This window comes from Aristolochia californica, unplaced genomic scaffold (assembly GCF_029961685.1).
Source record: "Aristolochia californica isolate CCGP_79_NKW_82.1479 unplaced genomic scaffold, dmAriCali1.0.hap1 SCAF_13, whole genome shotgun sequence".
In the NCBI taxonomy this organism is placed as follows: domain Eukaryota; kingdom Viridiplantae; phylum Streptophyta; class Magnoliopsida; order Piperales; family Aristolochiaceae; genus Aristolochia; species Aristolochia californica.
In genome coordinates this window covers 4,679,729-4,698,928 of record NW_027181804.1, presented here as the reverse complement: position 1 = coordinate 4,698,928, position 19,200 = coordinate 4,679,729, and the positions used below count along the sequence as shown (strand labels likewise).

The 19,200-nt window shown below is 38.2% G+C and overlaps 4 protein-coding genes across 5 annotated transcripts; 3 read left to right on the top strand and 1 right to left on the bottom strand.

The window, feature by feature from the left end:
- The first annotated feature begins 282 nt into the window (after positions 1–282).
- LOC137948370 (CUE domain-containing protein 5-like) lies at positions 283–2,558 on the top strand. The gene has a single exon (XM_068794448.1). The coding sequence runs from the start codon at positions 406–408 to the stop codon at positions 2,359–2,361; it is 1,956 nt and encodes a 651-aa protein (XP_068650549.1). The 5' UTR covers positions 283–405; the 3' UTR covers positions 2,362–2,558.
- A 1,212-nt stretch (positions 2,559–3,770) lies between these two features.
- On the bottom strand, positions 3,771–10,469 carry LOC137948277 (uncharacterized). 2 transcript variants are annotated; one of them, XM_068794303.1, is made up of 8 exons: positions 10,230–10,469; positions 9,802–9,902; positions 9,242–9,331; positions 7,190–7,311; positions 5,880–6,010; positions 5,178–5,325; positions 4,214–4,373; positions 3,771–4,111 (listed from the first exon to the last, which is right to left on the bottom strand). In XM_068794303.1, exons 3-8 carry the CDS (start codon positions 9,252–9,254, stop codon positions 4,020–4,022), a joined length of 666 nt encoding a protein of 221 aa, XP_068650404.1. In that variant the 5' UTR covers positions 9,255–9,331; positions 9,802–9,902; positions 10,230–10,469; the 3' UTR covers positions 3,771–4,019. The 2 variants fall into 2 exon arrangements, with proteins under 2 accessions (XP_068650404.1, XP_068650405.1); XM_068794304.1 differs by having other exon boundaries at positions 9,802–9,875.
- A 1,739-nt stretch (positions 10,470–12,208) lies between these two features.
- On the top strand, positions 12,209–12,667 carry LOC137948558 (uncharacterized). Its single transcript, XM_068794645.1, has one exon. The coding sequence runs from the start codon at positions 12,209–12,211 to the stop codon at positions 12,665–12,667; it is 459 nt and encodes a 152-aa protein (XP_068650746.1).
- Positions 12,668–12,940: 273 nt separating this feature from the next.
- Positions 12,941–19,127, top strand: LOC137949010 (actin-related protein 2/3 complex subunit 5A-like). The gene is made up of 4 exons (XM_068795266.1): positions 12,941–13,179; positions 13,265–13,337; positions 13,415–13,515; positions 18,822–19,127. Exons 1-4 carry the CDS (start codon positions 13,082–13,084, stop codon positions 18,955–18,957), a joined length of 408 nt encoding a protein of 135 aa, XP_068651367.1. The 5' UTR covers positions 12,941–13,081; the 3' UTR covers positions 18,958–19,127.
- Positions 19,128–19,200: the final 73 nt, after the last annotated feature.

Below are 19,200 nucleotides of genomic sequence, written 5' to 3'. Positions count from 1 at the left end.
GCCCCCATGAATACAATTTTTCATATTTTCAATGAAAAGTTTATTCTAAATGAAAAAAAAGGAAATTTCATGGTATTCTCATTTTATTTATTGCAAATGAAAAAAAGGAAATTTTTTATAATAAATGAAAGAATAAAAAAAAGTTGATGGGCATTCCCGCCAAATTTGGAGGAAGAAAAAAGGGAGGCCAGTTCCGTACTTGAACGTCTTCCTTGTCGAGAGGAGCACAAACGCAGCTTAAAATCTACTGTCATGACTCATACCTTCCTTGGCCTTCCTTTCCCTTTTTCCATCCACTTTTCCTTCGTTCCTAAGGCTTCTCTCCCTCTTCTTCCTCCCCACATTCCCCTCTCTGCAGCTCTGCAACTCGAAAAAGGCACCAAAAGACGCTCATTTTCATCTTCCATGGGCAACTCCAACCCTGACGTCCCGCAACGCCAACAGATCCTTGCTCAGCGCTTGCTCACAGATCTCACCTCGCCGGTCCCTCCAAACCCAGAAAACCCAAGTAAGTCTTCAATTCATTTCCTCTTCCGAAGTCTTTTTGTGGTCGTTATCATCGCCGTTCTGCTGCTTCTCCCGGCGGAAGCGCCTGAATTTATCAACCATACCATCTTTACCCGGAGCTGGGAGTTGTTCCATCTCCTTTTGGTTGGGATTGCCGTCTCCTATGGCGTGTTCAGTAGGAGGAACGTCGAGATGGAGAAGGAGAGCTTGGCGACAAAGCCCGATAATGTCCAGTCGTATGTGTCTAAGATTCTGCAGGTGTCGTCGGTTTTCGATGACGAGATCCAGAACCAGTCTGGGTATGATGATAGCAAAATCCAGGCTTGGAACCACCAGTACTTCCGAGGGGAGCCCATGGTCGTCGTGTCGGAGGAGAACGGTATGGGCGGTGTCAATAAACCTCTTTTGTTGCCTGTCAGGAGCTTGAAATCTCGAGTTTCCGACTCGGAGAACATCGCTTCTGTTGATAGAAGTGAACTGTTTCCGAATCCTAAAAATTTCTCCAACTCTGTGAAGAAGGGTGCTCCCAACAGTCCTGAAAGAGTGATGAGCACGAATGGCGAAATCGGAGCGATGGGTCTTGGTGATTTTGAGGAATGTCCAGAGGAAACAGTCGTGCGTCCTTCACCGATTCCATGGAGATCCAGGTCGGGAAGAATGGAGGTGAAGGACGATGAACTGGGTGGCCTGGGTGCGGCTTCTCCACCACTGTATTCTCTTCCTCCTGCTGTCAACGAATCAGATTTTGACAGGTTTGAGTCTCATTCTTACCATTCTCCACTCTCTTTCCCCCGGCAAAGTTCTTCTACGACCCCTTCGCCCAGAAAGCTTTCTCCTTCTCCTTCTCTTTCGCCTGAATTTAGTGGTAAAAATGGGGAAGATTCAGTGAAGAAGAAGGGACCCTCTTATCGTTCTCCTCCTCCTCCTCCTCCGCCACCACCTCCACCGCCCTTCAGTTATAAATCTCAGTCGTATCCTGTGAATTCTTCCTTGGTTTCTCCAAAGGAAACCAAGAGAAACCCCAGAGAAACTAGAAGAGGTCCCAGAGATGAAGGGAAGGATCCGAACAGAAGCTCCAGAGAAAACTTAAACAACCTGAGTACCAAGGATTTGGGGAGTCAGTCCTTCAGATTGGACATGAAAGTAAAATCTTCCAATGAAAGCTCGCCGATGGGAAGATCAAATTCCTGGGCAAGCAGAGACACTGGTAACGACTCTTTCAGGTCTGAAGCAAAAACCAAGCATTACAGTGAAAGTTCTCTACCGGAGAAGCCGGATTCATGGGGCAGTAAGGCTTTGGGCAGCCAATCTTTCCGATTAGAAAGAAAATCGAAACCCTTTAACGAAGACTCGTCGATTGGAAGACAGGACTCATGGGGGAGTAAAGATTCGGGCAGAGATTCTTTCAGGTCAGAGACGAGAGCAAGGCACTGCCCAGAAGGTTCTCCGGTCGCTAAGTCAGTTCGGACGTTGAGATCGAATAATGGAGGTGGATCAGAGACGAATAGCAGCGGGAAGAAACCCAAAGAAGTAGAGTCTGTAGCACTGGAGAAAGCAGGATCAAACGGATACGAGAAACCGAGTCGTGAGATTTCTCGCCCTCCACCGAAGTACCCCAAGAAGGCACCCGCTGAAAAAGTTATCATGGAATCTGATGATTCAGAAGATGAAAGCTTCAACTCGAGTTACTATAATGGAGAAGACGCAGTCTCTGCAGAGGGTGCCTCCGAAGGGAACGAGGTTGATAAGAAAGCTGATGAGTTCATCGCCAAATTCAGAGAGCAGATCAGACGACAGAGGATCGAATCAATCAAGAGATCAACAAAACAGCGCACCAGCAGAAGTTTGACGTAAATTACTGCTTGTCTAATACGAAACAACTCTTTTCTGTTTCTGTTTTTGTGCCTCGCCTCGTCTTCAATTATGAACTCGTTTTTTTTTTTCCCTCTTCAACATCTTTTCCGGTTCATTTCGCTGTTCTTGTGTTTAACTTGCTCTGTTTTTTGTCGTTTTAACTAATAAAATTGTACTCGGAAAGTCCAAAATTGGATAAAAAACGTGTGTGGCATTTAGTTATCGAATTCGCCTTCGGTTTCTGGTGTTCTGGGGAGGGAGATTTCTATTAGTTTCTTGAGTCTCAGATCGTGGGATAGAAATTTGAAGAGCAGAACCAGAGACGGAAAGAGCTGAAATGGGAAAGTCTCATCTCTCATGTAGAAATCCTGAAACAATATCAATTGCAGAATAAAAACGGCCGTTTATTGCCGTTGAAACCGTGCTTTCCATGGAAGAAAAAACACAAGGACTCACTCAGTAGAAAAATATAATCACAAATAAAGTGATAGCAACTAAAAGTTCATCTCATGAACGTTTTCAAAGTCAATATTCAGTAAGACTAAAACTTAAGAATCCAATTCAGAGTCGACCAAAACAAAAATTGAACTTAAATTAATGATTTCAAAATATTTAGGCCAAATCTAGTAAAGAAATCATAAATACAAACATGGATTTCAAAATCAAAGGGCAAGTGTGTTAACCTAAGTGGCTTATCTTGAGTATTTAAAATTAAAATTTATGTAAGAACTGGCTCTATTCGATACCACCCCTACACACAACCCCCTTTTATGTACATAAACCGTGGGGAGTTCCCTGCCAATTGACCAAGTTCTCAATCCAAATAAACCAAACTGAACCAAACCTTTATGGAACTCCCTCCCAATTTACCAAATTCTAAATCCAAATAAACCAAACTGAACCAAACCGCTCACAAACCCGCACGACTCGATACCACGCTCCCTCCCAATTGACCTATGCAAAACAGGGGCGCATGCTTCCCTTGACTACGCAAGCGTGGGAGCTTCACAAGCAGGCTAAGGAAAGCCCACTTCACCTCTTCTACCTGCCAGGCGAGGAGAGGTTTCCCCTTCCTATGTGCACGGCCAAAAGAAGCTCAGCCACCTCTCCCTTATCTCTCCCACCACCATAACCAAGTGGGTGGAGAGGCGATAAGGGGCCAAGCTAAGGGTAGAAGTTTTCATTAAGTTAATCACATTTCAAATTTTTTGGGAGTTTTTTTTCACCTGTCAAACTTACAGTTAACTAAGAAATAACTGGGGATAAAAATACCAATACCTGTGGAGGTTGGTAGACTTCAATCTTGCACTCTATCTGTTCAATTCAATTGGTATTACAAGTATGCAACAACAGCTACTACGCGCAGTAAAAACGTAGTTCAACTATCTGATTACACATAACCGGCAAAATTTCTGAGGTAACAGAGATGAATAAATACCAAAACCATATTATTTGAAGAACATAAAAAATACCACCACACTCAATTGACCCCCGTAAACCATGGCCGTAGGACCCCCATTAGTCTTTCCAATTAGTCTTTCCACTTCAGCTAGCTGGGTCCCCTAGTCTATTGTGTTTTTTTTTTTAAAAATAGGGTCCCCTAGTCTATTGTTAAAAAAAAAAGATTGAATGAATCTGATCATATCGCTCACATGCTCTTACATGAAATCATAATCATCAAGAGGATCATAGCCGTCTACAACCACATCGTCATCTGGCTTGTCCACATGAAGTTGCTTCTTCTTAGATCCTGACATTAGGGCAGAGACAATAAAGGATTACAAGAACCAAAAAAATAATAGTAAAGTTAAAAAAAAAATAAACAAATCTTGGCATTGGGCTTTCTTTTTACCTGTTTTCTTTTTTCCAGCATTAGCTTCCTTCTCTGCTTTCAACTTTTCGTTTGCAATAGCAGTGACAGAAGAAGCAATTTCCTTCGCATCCGCTGCCTTTAGTGAAGTCATGGAGAGTCTCATCAACGCTTTAAGTAAGCCAGTGTAGAAGAAACTTTTCTGCAAATTATGAAGAAAAATAAATAAAGAATCAACAACCGTATTCAAAGCCTTGATACAAAAACCCAGACAACAGATTGTCGTTGCAAGTTAAGTACTTCGTTGACAACAATAACACAATGCTGTGAGAGGATTGTTAATGTGCTTAGAGTCAGACAAGTGTAACCCAGTTGCCCAGACAACAATGGCCAGACCCTAAAATGGAGTCCTTGTTCACCAATGATCCGCATGACCAAGAGTATACCTATCCATGCATTCTATGAAACATTTGTAATTGGCACGCCTTGCCTTCAGAACTGGACCAAGGCCTCCTACATTTGAATCTGCTAGTGGCAAATTTACCTGAAGTTCATGCAGGAATAACCAGCGAACCACACTGATAAGGGTAACATTATAGGATTTGGACGCACAACTTGGGTACTCTGGCAAGGGTCTAAAAGCATCTAAATTGCTAGCTTTAAGGCAAAAAGCTTTAAGAACCCAAATACCAGCACAATATTAACCACCCTAAATCTAAGTGACCCAATGAAAACAATCAAATGGTATATAACTACTCTGGCAGCACTAGTAAAACACGTAATGTCTCCATATCATCACACATCTAAGTGTATGCAGGTGAAATTCCATTCAATTTGTTTGCCAGTAGACAAATTCATCCAGACAAAATGACTTTGCAGGAAAAAAAAAAAGAGAGAGAATGTCTCCATAGCACCACACACCAATGAGGACGCAGATAATTTTCATGTTTAGTTTATCCAACACTAGATGGTTTGTCCTGAGAATATAATTCAATATCCAACTTACCTCATATGGGCGAAGCTTATGAGAGATTAACTCGGCATACTCAAGAAAATCACTTTCAGACTTGGGGATGAAATTATCAAGAGAATTCTCATCACCTCTCTTTGCAAAAAGTTCTGCAGTAGACTTGTAATCTGCTTCTTCTACCAGTCTGTAGCACAAAGGAACAAAAAAATATTAAGATATAGACAAAACAAAATGTTGGATTTTTGGGTTGAGCCCAGTTCTATTCCCAATTTACTAAGCCACTTAAGAAGCCTATTGCTCGACCTTATAACACAATTAACTTTTCTTCTCATTTTTCAATGTGGCACTTTATCCCTCTCAACACTCCCCCTCACGTCCCGGCTTACACATAATGGGCCTGAGATGTGGGTACAAGACTTCTAATGGAGCCTATAATACAAGGACTCTTTCCTTATAGAGCCCACAACATACAAATAACCTCGGGGGAAGAAACTGGGCCGTAGCCCACACACACAACCTACTTTGATACCATATTGGATTTTTAAGTTGAGCCCAATTCCATCACCAAATAACTAGCTACTTAAAAGACTTATTGCTCAACCTTATAACCCATTAGCTTCTCTTCTCATTTTTCAATATGAGACTTTTTCCCACTCAACACAAACAGCAGCTAATAATCAAAAGATATATCTCCAAAGAGTATAAAAAATAGATGACATAAGACTGAATTTGCTCCACCTTTGTTGGCGAAGCTTCACTGCCACAGGATCCAAAGACTCTTCCTTTGCAACTTCAGCAGATTTTCCTTTCTTAGTTGTGGCTTTTGTGCTGGATTTTGGCTTCTCTACAGGAAGTTGTGGTACAGGTGCCTGCAAACATGTAAATATTCCACATGAGAAATTGAATACATAGAGAAACTAAACCAATGATTCATTACCTAATCAAACATGCCTCAGAGTTTGTAATTATTCTCTACCAGAGAATCTGATAACCATATCATTAAAGAGTAATACAAAGATATAAGAATTTCATTTCCATATTATATCATGATAACAATCAGGGAACAAATTGAACTCAAGCAGAGGTGGAAAAGCAATTAGCAGCTGGAGCAAAGAAAGGATCTTTAAAGCACAGGAACAATTTTCCCTCTAGAAGGAAGACAATCCATTCAAAGAATGGCAAAGTGCCGCAATTGGATGAATAGTAAGTTGGAGGAACTAACAGAAATATTTTTTTAATGTACATAACACAAATATCAATCCCCATCTGCGACAAGAAAAACAAACAAGAAAACTTATTATTAATAAAGAGTCAATGACTTGGCAGCACCTTCTACTATGCAGTTGGTCTCCTCTATAGCACGATCTGTATCAAAGGTGCAAAGTGATTAATGATAGTAAAAACTATGAATAATGATGCTGCCAACAAATTTTATCTTCCTCATGAAGGTGATGCCATCCCTGTAGTTAACTGTTGTAGTAGCAGTAGCATAGAGCCCCTTTGGGGACTTACGCATTTTGGAGGAAATTTTCAACATTGCCCAGTCCCTCCCAGTTACACGTAAACACATCCCCAGATCTGCAAACATGGCAACCAATGCTCTTGCCAAAGATGTAATATATTTGTTCACGGTTTCTTTTGAAAATTTGTAACCTAGGATTGCAGCACCCCTCTCTGTTAGTTGTGGTGTGTGTACTCTTTCTCCCTTCAATAACACCTCTCCGTGTCAAGTAATGAGAGAACTGAATTGCTGCAAAGCCAACTTAATGACAAAGTATAATTGCAACTTCAATTCGATTTTGTAACAGGAAGACATTGAAAAGGAAACTCCACTACAATCATGAGAACTGGTTCAGAAAGAACAGCAAGCAATCAAAAACACTTTTCAAAATGTAACTTATAATAGGTGGTGAAAATCCATCCAATCATTATATCAATTAGTGAGCAAAAATAAAAAATAAAAACTGAAATCCTATTTGAACAGGAATGATTTCAAAAAATATTTTTAAAAATAAAAACTCAAGCAGTGCATAGTAGAGAAAGCTTACAGGGGCAGATTCATCATCATCTTCCCAAGATTCCTTCACATCATCATCATCGACGTCTTCATCATCCCATTTATTTTTTGAAGGTTGCTCCTTCTTCAGAGCAAGTAGTGCCGGTTCATCCTCTGATGGCAAAAGTAGCACAAATATGGAGAGAAATGAATAAGAGAAACTGAATATATTCACTCTATGTTTAGAAGGGAATTATTAGAATTTCATTTCTTGGAGAGAAGCATTACTCCTTTGCATTTATTTGATATCTTTATCACATCATCATCTTCAAATGCAACATGTATTCATACTGTTAAATTGGGTCCAAGGCCCTATCTCAAAAGGACTAGCCAACTTAAGAAACCTTTTTCCCAACTAATAAACTCAAGATCTTTGTACTCACTAATCCATGTGGGACTATTCTTTAACACTCCCCCTCACGTGTAGACCATCTTTTATGACTCTACAAGTGGATAATTTAGGAGTAGGCAGTTTAGGTGTAGGCCCTCTTTTGTGGCTCTACAAGTGGATAGTTTTAGGTGTAGGCCCTCTTTTGTGGCTCTACAAATAGATAGTTTTTAGATGCAAGCCCACATATGAGTACCTGCTCTGATACCAAATGTTAAGTACCTAGCCAATACTACCCAAAAGACCGGTCTGTTTGGTAGCAGAAAGTCAAACACTTAACTCAGGACCACAACAATACTCTTACCGTTACGAGACGACAACCTCGGCGGTATGACTCTAGCGACGTTGGTCCACTGTTACATGGTCGCCGCGTCTGGGTCGACGAGATCGCCCACCCCGTGATTCGAACTAGCAATGTGGTGCCCGCTCTGATACCTAATTAAATTGGGTCCAAGGCCCTATCCCAAAATGACTAGCCAACTTAGGAAACCTCTTTCCCAACTAATAAACTCAAGATCTTTGTACTCACTAATCCATGTGGTACTATTCCTTAACACATACAGTGGAAGAAATTCAAACTAACAATTTCTTTTCAACAACAAAAAAATACATAATAGACATTTTTCAAAACACCGTCATCTAATTCTATTAACTCAATTCAACTAGTCAGGGTTAGACCCAAGTCAGATGTTTCTCATGAACTAATCAATCAGACAGTATGAAAATAAAGATAGAGCTCAGTTCTAGTGGTTAGTACTGGCAACAATGAAGTCCTGGTAAGAGGAATATCAGCTGAATAGTTTTTTTGAAAAATGGAAATCAACTGAATTTAGAAATACGAGGAATCAACAAATTCCAACCCAAAGACCTGTTTGGCTCCTATAGATATCTAAATTTGTCTGCAGAGAGAGAAAAGAGGGTGAGCTTCCATTTTGAAATATCCTGAACAATCACCTAGGTAGAGAAGCTAATAAATGAGGGCACATCATCCTCAATCGGTTAACTAACAAATCAACCAGTCTGTTGTACTCCTTCACTTCACAATCCTTTACTTCACTGGCAACATATTGAACTGTTTTAAGTAGTCTGTCCACATCCTTCTAATAGTTTTCTTTTCACTTTAGTTACAATAAATATCCAAGAAGCAAGCAAGAGTGGAATATAAAAACTTTGCACTAAGAGACATGGATGCTGTCATTGTGCCTCAAATAAATCAATCACTCAGTGTCTTCATCTTAAATCTAATTCAACTTCTAAATGCTTCCAGTACTTTAATAAAATTTATTTTATTTAAGTATTAAAAATTTATCACATTGATACTGTCACAATGAGTATCCATTACATCCATCATAGTATTTTAGTGCAATCATTCCTTTCTTTCTAAACAACTGCCACTCCATTTTCAATACTTGAGATAAGAAGGGAAACACTGCACTCAGAAAAAGAAAATATTTTCAGCTAGTAGTCAATTAATTCCAGCTTTTCCATTGAGATAGTCAAAACTTAGTAGCTACAGAATCTAGGGTGAAAATTTTCTGGTTGTAAGCAGTATGTCACTATCCAAAACAAATATCACAAACATATGAAGACCTAACACAAAAGAATCCGTGGGTATGCAAAAAAGGAAAGTGAAACTTAAAATGAATGAATTTTTACCCCAGTCCTCCATCGTGTATGCAACTCTTCAGCTCCTCAATAAAAATAAAAATAAAAACAATGGAAGCACAACAGGTGAACTGGAAACTCCTGCATAAATGCATGACGATAAAGCATCAATAGGATTGCTAAACAGATCAAACGATTATTCTTTCTTATAGACAGGACCAAGAAACACGCTCTAAGAACTTAAAAAAAAAACACTAACAATCTGAGGAAAGATCCACTGCAACCAACTTGAAGAGAAATCCGGACACGCAGATGTAAGTGCCTACAACATGGTTCAATCTAATAAAAAGTTATGAAACATAGGTTGACTCTTAGAGTACGCAATTGCACTGGGTTACTATCTGTCCAAGCTTACCCAAGCCCAAGAAGACTCTGCCCTTCCTAACTAAGCTAACACCATAAATGAATTTATTAGAATCCTGATTCATAAATACGACAATCACCAAACCCTAAAAAGATCAACTAATGAAAATATTAACCGAAAAAACGGAGCAAAGACATTTAGATGCGTTAAGAGAGACTCAAAAAGCAAGCTAAAGGACTACAAGTACCTTCTATCGCACTAATAACGTTGGAAGGGTTTGAGACGCCAACACAGATCACCGGCTAGACGTGCCCAACCCTCCTGGGGGTCAAAGAACACCAACACAAACTATTAACTCGTCAGCACATCATAATTCACCAAAAAACAGAAACAATTAAAGCGGCCAATAACAGTGCCTCCTGGGGATCAAAGAACACCAACACAAACTATTAACTCGTCAGCACATCATAATTCACCAAAAAACAGAAACAATTAAAGCGGCCAATAACAGTGCTTTCCTTTTCAAGACAAAAATCCACCATTCCTTAATGTTAATTGTCAGATAATACGAACAATAAAGAGCTTAAAAGTGATCAGACAAGGAAATCAGCATAAATTACTGTCATAAAAATTTAAATGAAAAAAAAAAAATCCGCAACAGAGTTTGATAGGTACCCCGAACAGGAAAACGTCAATATGACTATACCGACGGATGTGGCGCCAACGGCTTCCTGGCCCCGTCGAACGGCTGAAGGAAGGAAAAATAAATTATCCAAGCGAAATCAGAAGAGGTTGACGAGGAGGGATCCAGAAAAACAATGAAAGAGGCGGAAGGCGATGAGACCGGGTGAGAGTTGGAAAGATGAGGCGAGAGCCGGCGAGACAACACAAGGGTTTATGTTCTCTGGCCGTTTATGTTCTCTGGCCGTCCTAGAAACTTTCCTTTTCCCGTTTTAAGTAAGAGAACACGCCGTTACGATTTCCGATACGAATGCGTCCCCCGAGACTCTCGCGTGGTTCGCGTGGACGTGCATCATTGCGTCTATGGTTTTAAGACAGGAGACTTATCCACTCGACTCGCCACTGACCGGTCAGATCAGATTTGAAAATAGATAAACTTTCTCTATTGATTAGATGTTAAAGAAATAAATTATATTTTTTATATTGGCACAGGTGGAAGTGAATTGAGTATTTCAAATTATATGTCATGTAAAGCGTATATATAAAATATCATGTAAATTTATAATTTAGATGAAAAATAAACATTCACACACTATAACACAGAGAATTTTTGTTATGGATGTTCACCTAATAATATTTTGGAGAAGAATTGTAAATTTGAAAATAAATGCTCAAAAGTATTTATCAATAAATGCCCATGTTCACCTATGTGTTTTTTTGTATGGTATTTATAACTTTTCCAAGCTAAGTTAGTCATTTTTTACCTGTTTACAAAAGTAAGTTAAGTGATTGATCAATCATAATGGGGTTTTTTTTTCTATCAGAAAGTTGCTTATTGATCAATAGATTAATCGATCAATATGTTACAGTTGGTCCTCAAAAGTTAAGTTAATCAATCAATCAAAATTTTTTCTGGTTGTGCAATGCAAATATGATCGACTTGTGAACTTCATATGATTAATCATGATTTATGTCCTTGACTGGCAAGATTTTGTCTGACTGATCAATCTAATGAGTGTTCGATTATTCCTAGCAATTTTTTCTTGCCTGGACCGTATTGATTAATCAATCCAAATGGGATAATCGATCATGCTTTATAATATGAAAAAACTATATTCTAGATGATCAATCATAAATGAGAGATAATTTTCCATCATGAAGGAAGGGAAATATGATAGGACTGTCACATGAATTTTTTTTCTTCATGTTTATGTGTTGCACGATCATCACAACATTTTTGATTTTCTTTTGTATCTATTACTTACTAGGTTGGGTTATTGAGAGAAGAATCATAGGATCATAACTTTGACCAAGCTTAATTTTAACAATAACGCAAACTTTTATTAGAACTTAAAATAAGCATAATGTGAACATTAGATGAGCATAATATGTATAGAAAAAAAGAATATAATACCATACGAGTATAAGACAAAATTATTTTTTTGTAATATGAAACTAAGACAAAGTGTAGTATGAAACTAATGATAATGATAATGATAATAATATGTAAATTTTCAAGCATATTATGTAATGAATGGACAACATAATACCCCATAAAAATGTACGAAAAGCCCTCTCTGCCGCTCTCTCTTGCGAGGCGGAGATGGCCTCGGTCGATGGGTCACCGATGCTGGAGCTCCACCGACCAGTCTTTCTTCCTCCCTCCACTTAATTTCTGGGTCGTGCTCGGATACAAGGTTTTCCAGTCGGTTGCTGAACATACTTGTTTTGTTTTGATATCGGCTGTATCGGTTTCGATACCTGCCGGAGAGCTCATCACCCACCGGCGGAATCTCTCCTAGGCAGCCAACAATAACCGAGAGGACCCTTTTTTTTTTTTTTTTTTTTTTTTTTTTTGCGGTTATCCAATCGTCATTCTCTGCGAGTCGAAAACGAGTCTTGAAAAACTTTGCTGGAACACTCGCCCATGGAATGAAGATACGGTGCACGAGGTTGTGAGTCGGACGACGAAGATGTCGGAGCCGCATATCGTGACCCGCCAGACCACGGCGTTGCACCAGGATTGCCCCTCCACGAGCTCCAAGTTCGTGGAGACGGCCGGGATGACGACGGCGGAGTGCGCGGCGGTCTGCTGCTGCTGGCCCTGCGGCCTCCTTGATCTGGTGGTGACCGCTGTGGTGAAGCTGCCGGCGGGGCTGTGTCGGCGGGCGATCAGGAACAAGCAACGCAAGAGACGGGTAAAGAGACTCTGCGCTCTGCCTCGAAGGCATCACGACGACGACCTGCAGATTCATCCCGTCGATGACATGATGATCCCCTGGCTGCCAGAGAGTTCGCCATCGGCGCTGGTGTCGGAGTTTGAGAAGGAGATGTGGACCGTGTTCTACAACACCGGATTCTGGAGGAATCCGTCGGCTAGAGAAACGCCAGAAATGAAAATTCCTTTGTTCCCTGAGATGAAAATAGACTGACTCCATGGGAGCTTTCAACGAGGAAAATTCTTAACTCTGTTAATCTTCTAAAAATTGCTAATATGGCTCCCTTTCTCATACGATGTATTAAAATCAAAATAAGAGTCTATATATTTAAAACAAGAAAAATGATTAATTACTTAAAATACAACTTATATTATACCTTTGAATTTCATTAATACGTCCTTACTCTAGTAATAACATCATTAATACCTATCCTCTTGAAATTAACTCTGATTTTTCAGGAGAAATATAAAGGTTGATCTTCCATCACAACCCCTCCATTTAGTTTAAACACTTTCATAATTTATGCAATATATCTATTAAATTTTAGGTGGATAATTATCATCGCTAGAATATAAGTTGGTGGGTGCAAATCCCACCCAGCTGTGACCTTAAACACTGAATACAACAATGGCGGGAGTGGAGGGTTTTGTGGATGCAGATAATGCAGAAGCCATCATCGCTAGAATCGAGCACAAAACCCGAAAAATTGAAAGCTTACTCAAACAGTAAGGCATCCGACTTTTCGAAAAGAAAGTTATTGTCTTCTCCGACTTCATTTCTATAATTTGCATTCGCTGTTTCTTCCTTCAGATCAAAACCAATAGAAGCCCTCAAGACAGCTCTCGAGGGATCGCCGCCTAAGACCAGAGATGAAAGATGCAAGGTTATACCCTTTCCGTTTCTCTGTGTTTTGTCAAAATCTATGTTGGCTTTTTTTCAATGTTTTGATATGTGTTGCAGTCGGCGAATTGGATAGTGGTGCATCGCGCGCTCATGGCTATAAAAAATATTGATGCGTTGTTTTCCTCTTTGGATCCTGAGTACTACGACATCCTCATGAAGTGAGCTTTTTTTTCACCCTTACCCCTTTCTCGTGTCTTATCGTGGTGTTTGTATCTGTATGATGCGAATACTAGGTTGTTTGATTTAGTCTGTTGTAGTGATTTTTTCTTTTTCTTTTTTAACCAAATTATGCAAATAGCACGTCTTCTCCGTGATACTATGCACATGAAATATCTCTGTTTTTGTGTTTAGCATCTGAGAGACAAAGGGAGATGTGGAATATCTTCTTTACAAACAAACTCAGGGATGCGCAGTGATTGTGTCTCTCGTTTTTAAGAAACTGTTAGAATCGGGATTGAGAATATGTGGATGGAAGGAAAATTACTGCATCAAGATTTCGTCCTGTGCAAGGAACCTATAGTAATATGAGTGGTGGATATCAGGAATTTAAACAATGCAACCTTGAATGAAGAAGTTCAACAACAGAATGGCATGTCTCGAGTCTTTTTTTTGTGTTTTTTTTTTTTTTTTTTTATGAAATGGTGATTCATTAATGAGAGCAAAGACACAACAAACAGGGGGAGCATCAGGCCTAGTTTAGAGTTGCTTGTCTAGACTTGAATGGGCTGCTTAACTTTCAAGAATAGTTTTTAACTAGACCAGGTGAATCAGGCCAATCTATATTACTGTCAACCAATGTAGAATTAGTACGAATTTGGCTGACTCCTGAATCAATTCATTTTTTTATGTTGCCATTGAAAATATTTCTATCTGAATTTTCTTTTTGAAATTTCTATACCTAGTTACACTTAAATATTAATAAATAGTTGAATGTCAAAGTTTCTTATGTCTTTTGTTTGCTTATGTTTTCGATAACTATACTCTTGAATATTATTTTTTTTAAAGAAATCTCAATTAACATACAACAAGAGCTTTTGCAGTGATTTGGTTTGCTCTTTTATTAGTTACAAAGTGACAGAGTTTTCTACACCAAGGTCTTAACAAAATTTGCTCTCTTAATCTACACTATTGTGAAGGCGGTTTCTTTTTCAATAAATGATCTAGCTTCCACAGTGGAATTGAACTGGAGTGCAACCGAATAATGATAAATAAAGACTTGTCTTCAACTGACCTATTATGTTCTATAGATCATGATTGACTGACTTAATTGCTACAGCTTGTGCGGTCCTTCCATATCACCAATATGACTTGGTTATTTGGGGTGCTCAACCTGAGTCCATACACCAAGTTGGTTGATTTTGTTGTAATTTTCAAGTATGACATAAACCTTGAGATTCTGCTCGAATTCAATCAGAAGAGATCAGGAGATCTTGATCAGGGTGTCATAATTACCTCATCAAGATCACTCTCTCTCCACTTAATCCTCCTGGGCTTGGATTTCCCACTTGATGAAAGCTAGATTGTAAAAATCATTTGAAAATCGAACATTATAATATTAAAATTCAGAACATAATGTGATTATATTTCAAAATAAAACTAGTGTCAGCATGCTTTATGTGTCTTCTTAGGTTTTTTATAAGCTTAACCTGTGAAGCTAACCCAAGATACGACCAAGTAGACACTAACCAATGGAAATAAGAAGACATTTACAATTGCAACCCATATAAATAATTAAACAAAGTCTCTAAGTCTACTAGAATTACACAAACCCAAAATTTAGGCTCTTTATTGACCTCAATTACCAAACTTCTCTTTTTCTTCTTTGGATAAGGTTGAAACTCTTGATCCCCATCAATGATAATAATCCAAGGTATACAATGGAGGCTACTGCTTGTAAAGCTTCTTGAGCATGCCCTTAGGAGAGCCATGGACCCTTCCTTTTGTTTAATGATGTTTATATTGTTGTGAGAAAAGGGTAAGCCTGAAAAGAAGTCAATCTCAGAATGATCTTTTTGCGGTTGTGTAGTTGAATTTACATAGGCTAGACATTTCTCAACTCAAAGATAAAATTTGCTATATTTTCTGCCACTAATTTTGGGAATGTTATTCAAGCCTTTAAAGATCTGAATCAGTATCCAAGGTGTTGTGGTGAGTGTATCTTGCATAATGACATCCTAGATAAAGTTCTCAAATTATAAAATGGAAAATCGGAGACAAGAAAAACTGTTCTATTAAAAAGGATCAGCTTCTTTTGAATTCCTATGTGTCTGGTTAAGCAGTTTGAGATTATTTCTTTGTATATTCTTTTCCCTTTCATTTAATTGTAACTATCAGCGCTAAAGTTTGACGGTGAATTGTGTCATTGGGCAGTGTTAATATATCAGGAATTTACTACTATAATATATTTTCTGGATCTCTATCAATTATTGAAATAAGCATTTCCAATATACAACTCCAGAGTTAGTTTGCTATCTGAAAAAAAAAATGAATTTAAAAAATAGCATGGAAATAACCTCCAAATTTATGCTTTGCTTTGCTATAATTCTCTCTTTACAGTGGACTATCTAATTTCTGTTCCCCCTATCCCAAAGGGCCTTTTTATGAAGGAATTGCCTTGGTTTTATTTATTGTTGATAGTTCAGATAATTAATTTTGCACTCGAGTACCATCCTTAAATGTTCAGTGTATGTATGTCTAAGGTTGATCATTTCGCAAAAGCAAAGAGCTTAAAAAAAGGACACATAAGGTTAAATGTTGATGAAGATGACAATAAAAAGGTATAGGAGCTGCCAAGTGCCAGGTTTAGCTTCAATGACATCTTAACCAATGATAGCAGATTGGCTTCTTTGATTCTTTTTTTCATTATTATTTTCCTTGGGAAAGAAGCTTCAATATAAGATTAGAAATATCCCATGCTTATTGCTGGAGAATAGTCCTTCAAACTTTAGGCAGATATTTTGGGATGGACCCCAACTTTAATATGGTATGACGGAGGGTACTTTTATGTGAGTCTTCACCCAAAGTTCTCCACATATAAGAGCCCTAAAGAGTGCCATGTGTGAGGAATGGACCTGGACCCAACCTTAAGGATTTCCTCGATGTTTTTTCCTCAGCCCTGTTGCCCTTTTCCATCCCTATTTCCATTCAAAGGATTGACCTCTTACTGATTCAAGGGCTGGTTTGATTAACCATAATATGTTTGGAAGTACTGTTTGCTATATCTGATTCTGGATTCTTGGCCATGATAGCTGGAAACTGCTATTAAAGCCATTTTCTTAGGTAACTTGCAGCTTTGTTTGGCCTCCTCTGTTGGCTGTTGAATCTCACATTTGGTTCCAGATGTCTGATTTTGTCATTCTTCACATTAGCTTTTACCTTACAATCAGATTGTTAAGAGACACCTACATGTGTTGGGGTAGCATGGCTAGTAAATAAGGAGAACTTCCATAGAGATAGCATAGAGTTGTAATTATGCAACTGGTGTATGTCCTCTTATGTCCTTTTCCTTTTGAAGCATGTAGCCTTAAGGGCATTATAGTCATTTTAAACACCTTCACACAACTATAAATACAACTTCAAGGTATGGGGTAGATCATTCAAGCCTCTTCCTCTTAGCTCAAATTCGTCCATATGCCTCTCTCTCTTTTCCTCTTCTTTCTCTCCCTTGGTTTCTTCTCTCCTCTCTCCCAAGAGCTAGAGCTTCTCTCTTGTCTCCTTCCCTTGAGATCTCTTATGTTTATGTGTTGGTCCTAGAAATCAACACAGATTTTAGTTTACCATTTGTTCTTTATTTGATTTATTAACTTCTAGAAATTTTACAGTTAACTAAGTTGTTTGACTGAAATGATATGTTGTGAGTGTGGATAGCCTAATCTTTCAACTGAAGACACAATAGCACCTACATAGTTACCTACCATATTAAGGATGCTAATTGAAGAAAAAAAGCATAGATTTGAGATGCATTTATATCTGATCTGACTTGCAGAATAAGCAAAATTTGTAGGCTAGAATTGAGGAATCTGATAGTCTCACATGGAGATTGTTATGTTTTCTGGATACTTTATACTAATTGCAAATGTTGTCTTTAGCTGATCTAGTAGGTGTCAAAAATCATTGATTTCATTCCCTTTATTATAATTTATGCATTTATGCAAATTTTTACTATCTAATTACCCTTAACTAAAAACAACTGCTTATCAGGAGCCTATTTCATTAAGCTAATTTTACATGAATGTGTTATTAACAATATGGATGGTGTTAATCATTGCAAACCTCCTGTGGAAACTGTCTGAATGGTCATAGACTTTACCTGATTCGTAGGCTTCTTTAGGATGGCAGTGATGTTAAGCTGAACACCTGCCCCTTGCCGCCATGCTTAGAGCATAGGAAGTGGAGTGATTTCACAATGCAGGAGGTGGGTGAGGGAAGGGATCACTTTCAGGAAGAAAAACCTGTTTAGGAACAAAGCAATGTAGAGTTTTGGCCAATTGATGCTGCAGGGTATTGTAATCATTATGTTCTGTGGTTTTGAGAAAAGACTAGTTGAAGAAGAAGAGTTCTAGTTGGTTTTCGGAAAAGGGCAAATGACAAAAAAATGCAATGTTATTAGTTTATGGTCTTTTCTGCCTTCTTTTTTATTAAAATATATATCAAATGAGCTTGGGTTGGTTTTCGGAAATGTGAGTGGTAATTGCATAAAAGGCTAAAAGTTTGACTCGAGCTTATGACTCTTTTCATCCTTGCAGTAAATTAAAATACTTGCTTAAGTTGGTATATGAATAGGACTTATAACAATTGTTTGAAGAGAAGAACATCGAACTAGAAGAGCTTAAGTTGGTTTTTTGAAAAGAAAAATAAATGGTATTAACTAAAAAAACTACAAATTACATCAGTTTTATGTCCTTTTTTTATTTCCTTGTTTTAAATTAAAGTACTTGCTGTGCATCCAGAACTACTGAATACAGTTGCATTGTTGGGGGTGCTAACACACTTGCTGATCATTTAGCAAAAGGAGTTTCCTGAGAGCATCTTGCCTCGGAAACTCCCTCTGTAATTATGGTTAACTTGCCCGTTATATCATGATATCTATTTTCCCCCACTAAATAATAAAGCTTATATCATTTTCCAAAAAAAGAAAAAATTGCTGAATTGAATGTGTTTCAGTTAGTTTCTGAAAATGTGAATAGAATAGCTTAAAATGCTAAAAAGCCTACTCAAAGCTTTCTGACTATTTCTCTCTTGCTTACTACTAAAACAGTGTTGAAACTATATTTTGTGCTACCTCTCGTTTGGCCTGATATATTCTCTTTTGAATGATATTGATTTCAGAGTTTTTTTTCTCGATCCATTACATACTTCTTCGCAAATACTAATTCTATTTCGTTTTAACGAATAAATACCATCTTATTTATCCACTGAAGTTTTTATAACTAGTCAAATTCTTCTGCACTTGTGTGAATTGCAGGTACTTATATAGGGGCTTGGCTACTGGGGATCGACCAACGTGTGACCAGTGCTTACGAATACATGACAAATTAACACAGAGAGCTGGTTTAGGATGCATTCTGAGATCACTTGCAGACACTGTAAATACTGTTTAGTTACAAGTTCTGACCGTACCATTGTAACTGTCTTATATAAAAATCACTATTTATCTAGGCAATTATTGGATACTTGTACTACCTAAGGAATTCATGGTGGGTCTTCTGTCGTCAAGCAAGGTGATGGCTGTACATTTCTACATGTTTTATAGTTTTTCCATGCAGGTGAAAGAATGGGTTTTGATACGACAATAGTTACTAATCTCTCAAATCTGTGATAGAATAGACATCTTTCTTTACAGA

Bases quoted from the DNA above. Each gene is read 5' to 3' on its own strand.
- LOC137948277 (XM_068794303.1), bottom strand. The intron at 5,326-5,879 runs GTGGAGCAAATT...TTTGTGCTACAG, and splicing joins GTGAAGCTTCGCCAACAAAG to ACTGGTAGAAGAAGCAGATT. The intron at 4,112-4,213 runs GTAAAAAGAAAG...CCCTAATGTCAG, and splicing joins TGCTGGAAAAAAGAAAACAG to GATCTAAGAAGAAGCAACTT.
- LOC137948558 (XM_068794645.1), top strand. From the start codon at position 12,209: ATGTCGGAGCCGCATATCGTGACCCGCCAGACCACGGCGTTGCACCAG.
- LOC137948370 (XM_068794448.1), top strand. From the start codon at position 406: ATGGGCAACTCCAACCCTGACGTCCCGCAACGCCAACAGATCCTTGCT.
- LOC137949010 (XM_068795266.1), top strand. From the start codon at position 13,082: ATGGCGGGAGTGGAGGGTTTTGTGGATGCAGATAATGCAGAAGCCATC. The intron at 13,338-13,414 runs GTTATACCCTTT...TATGTGTTGCAG, and splicing joins CCAGAGATGAAAGATGCAAG to TCGGCGAATTGGATAGTGGT. The intron at 13,516-18,821 runs GTGAGCTTTTTT...TGTGAATTGCAG, and splicing joins TACTACGACATCCTCATGAA to GTACTTATATAGGGGCTTGG.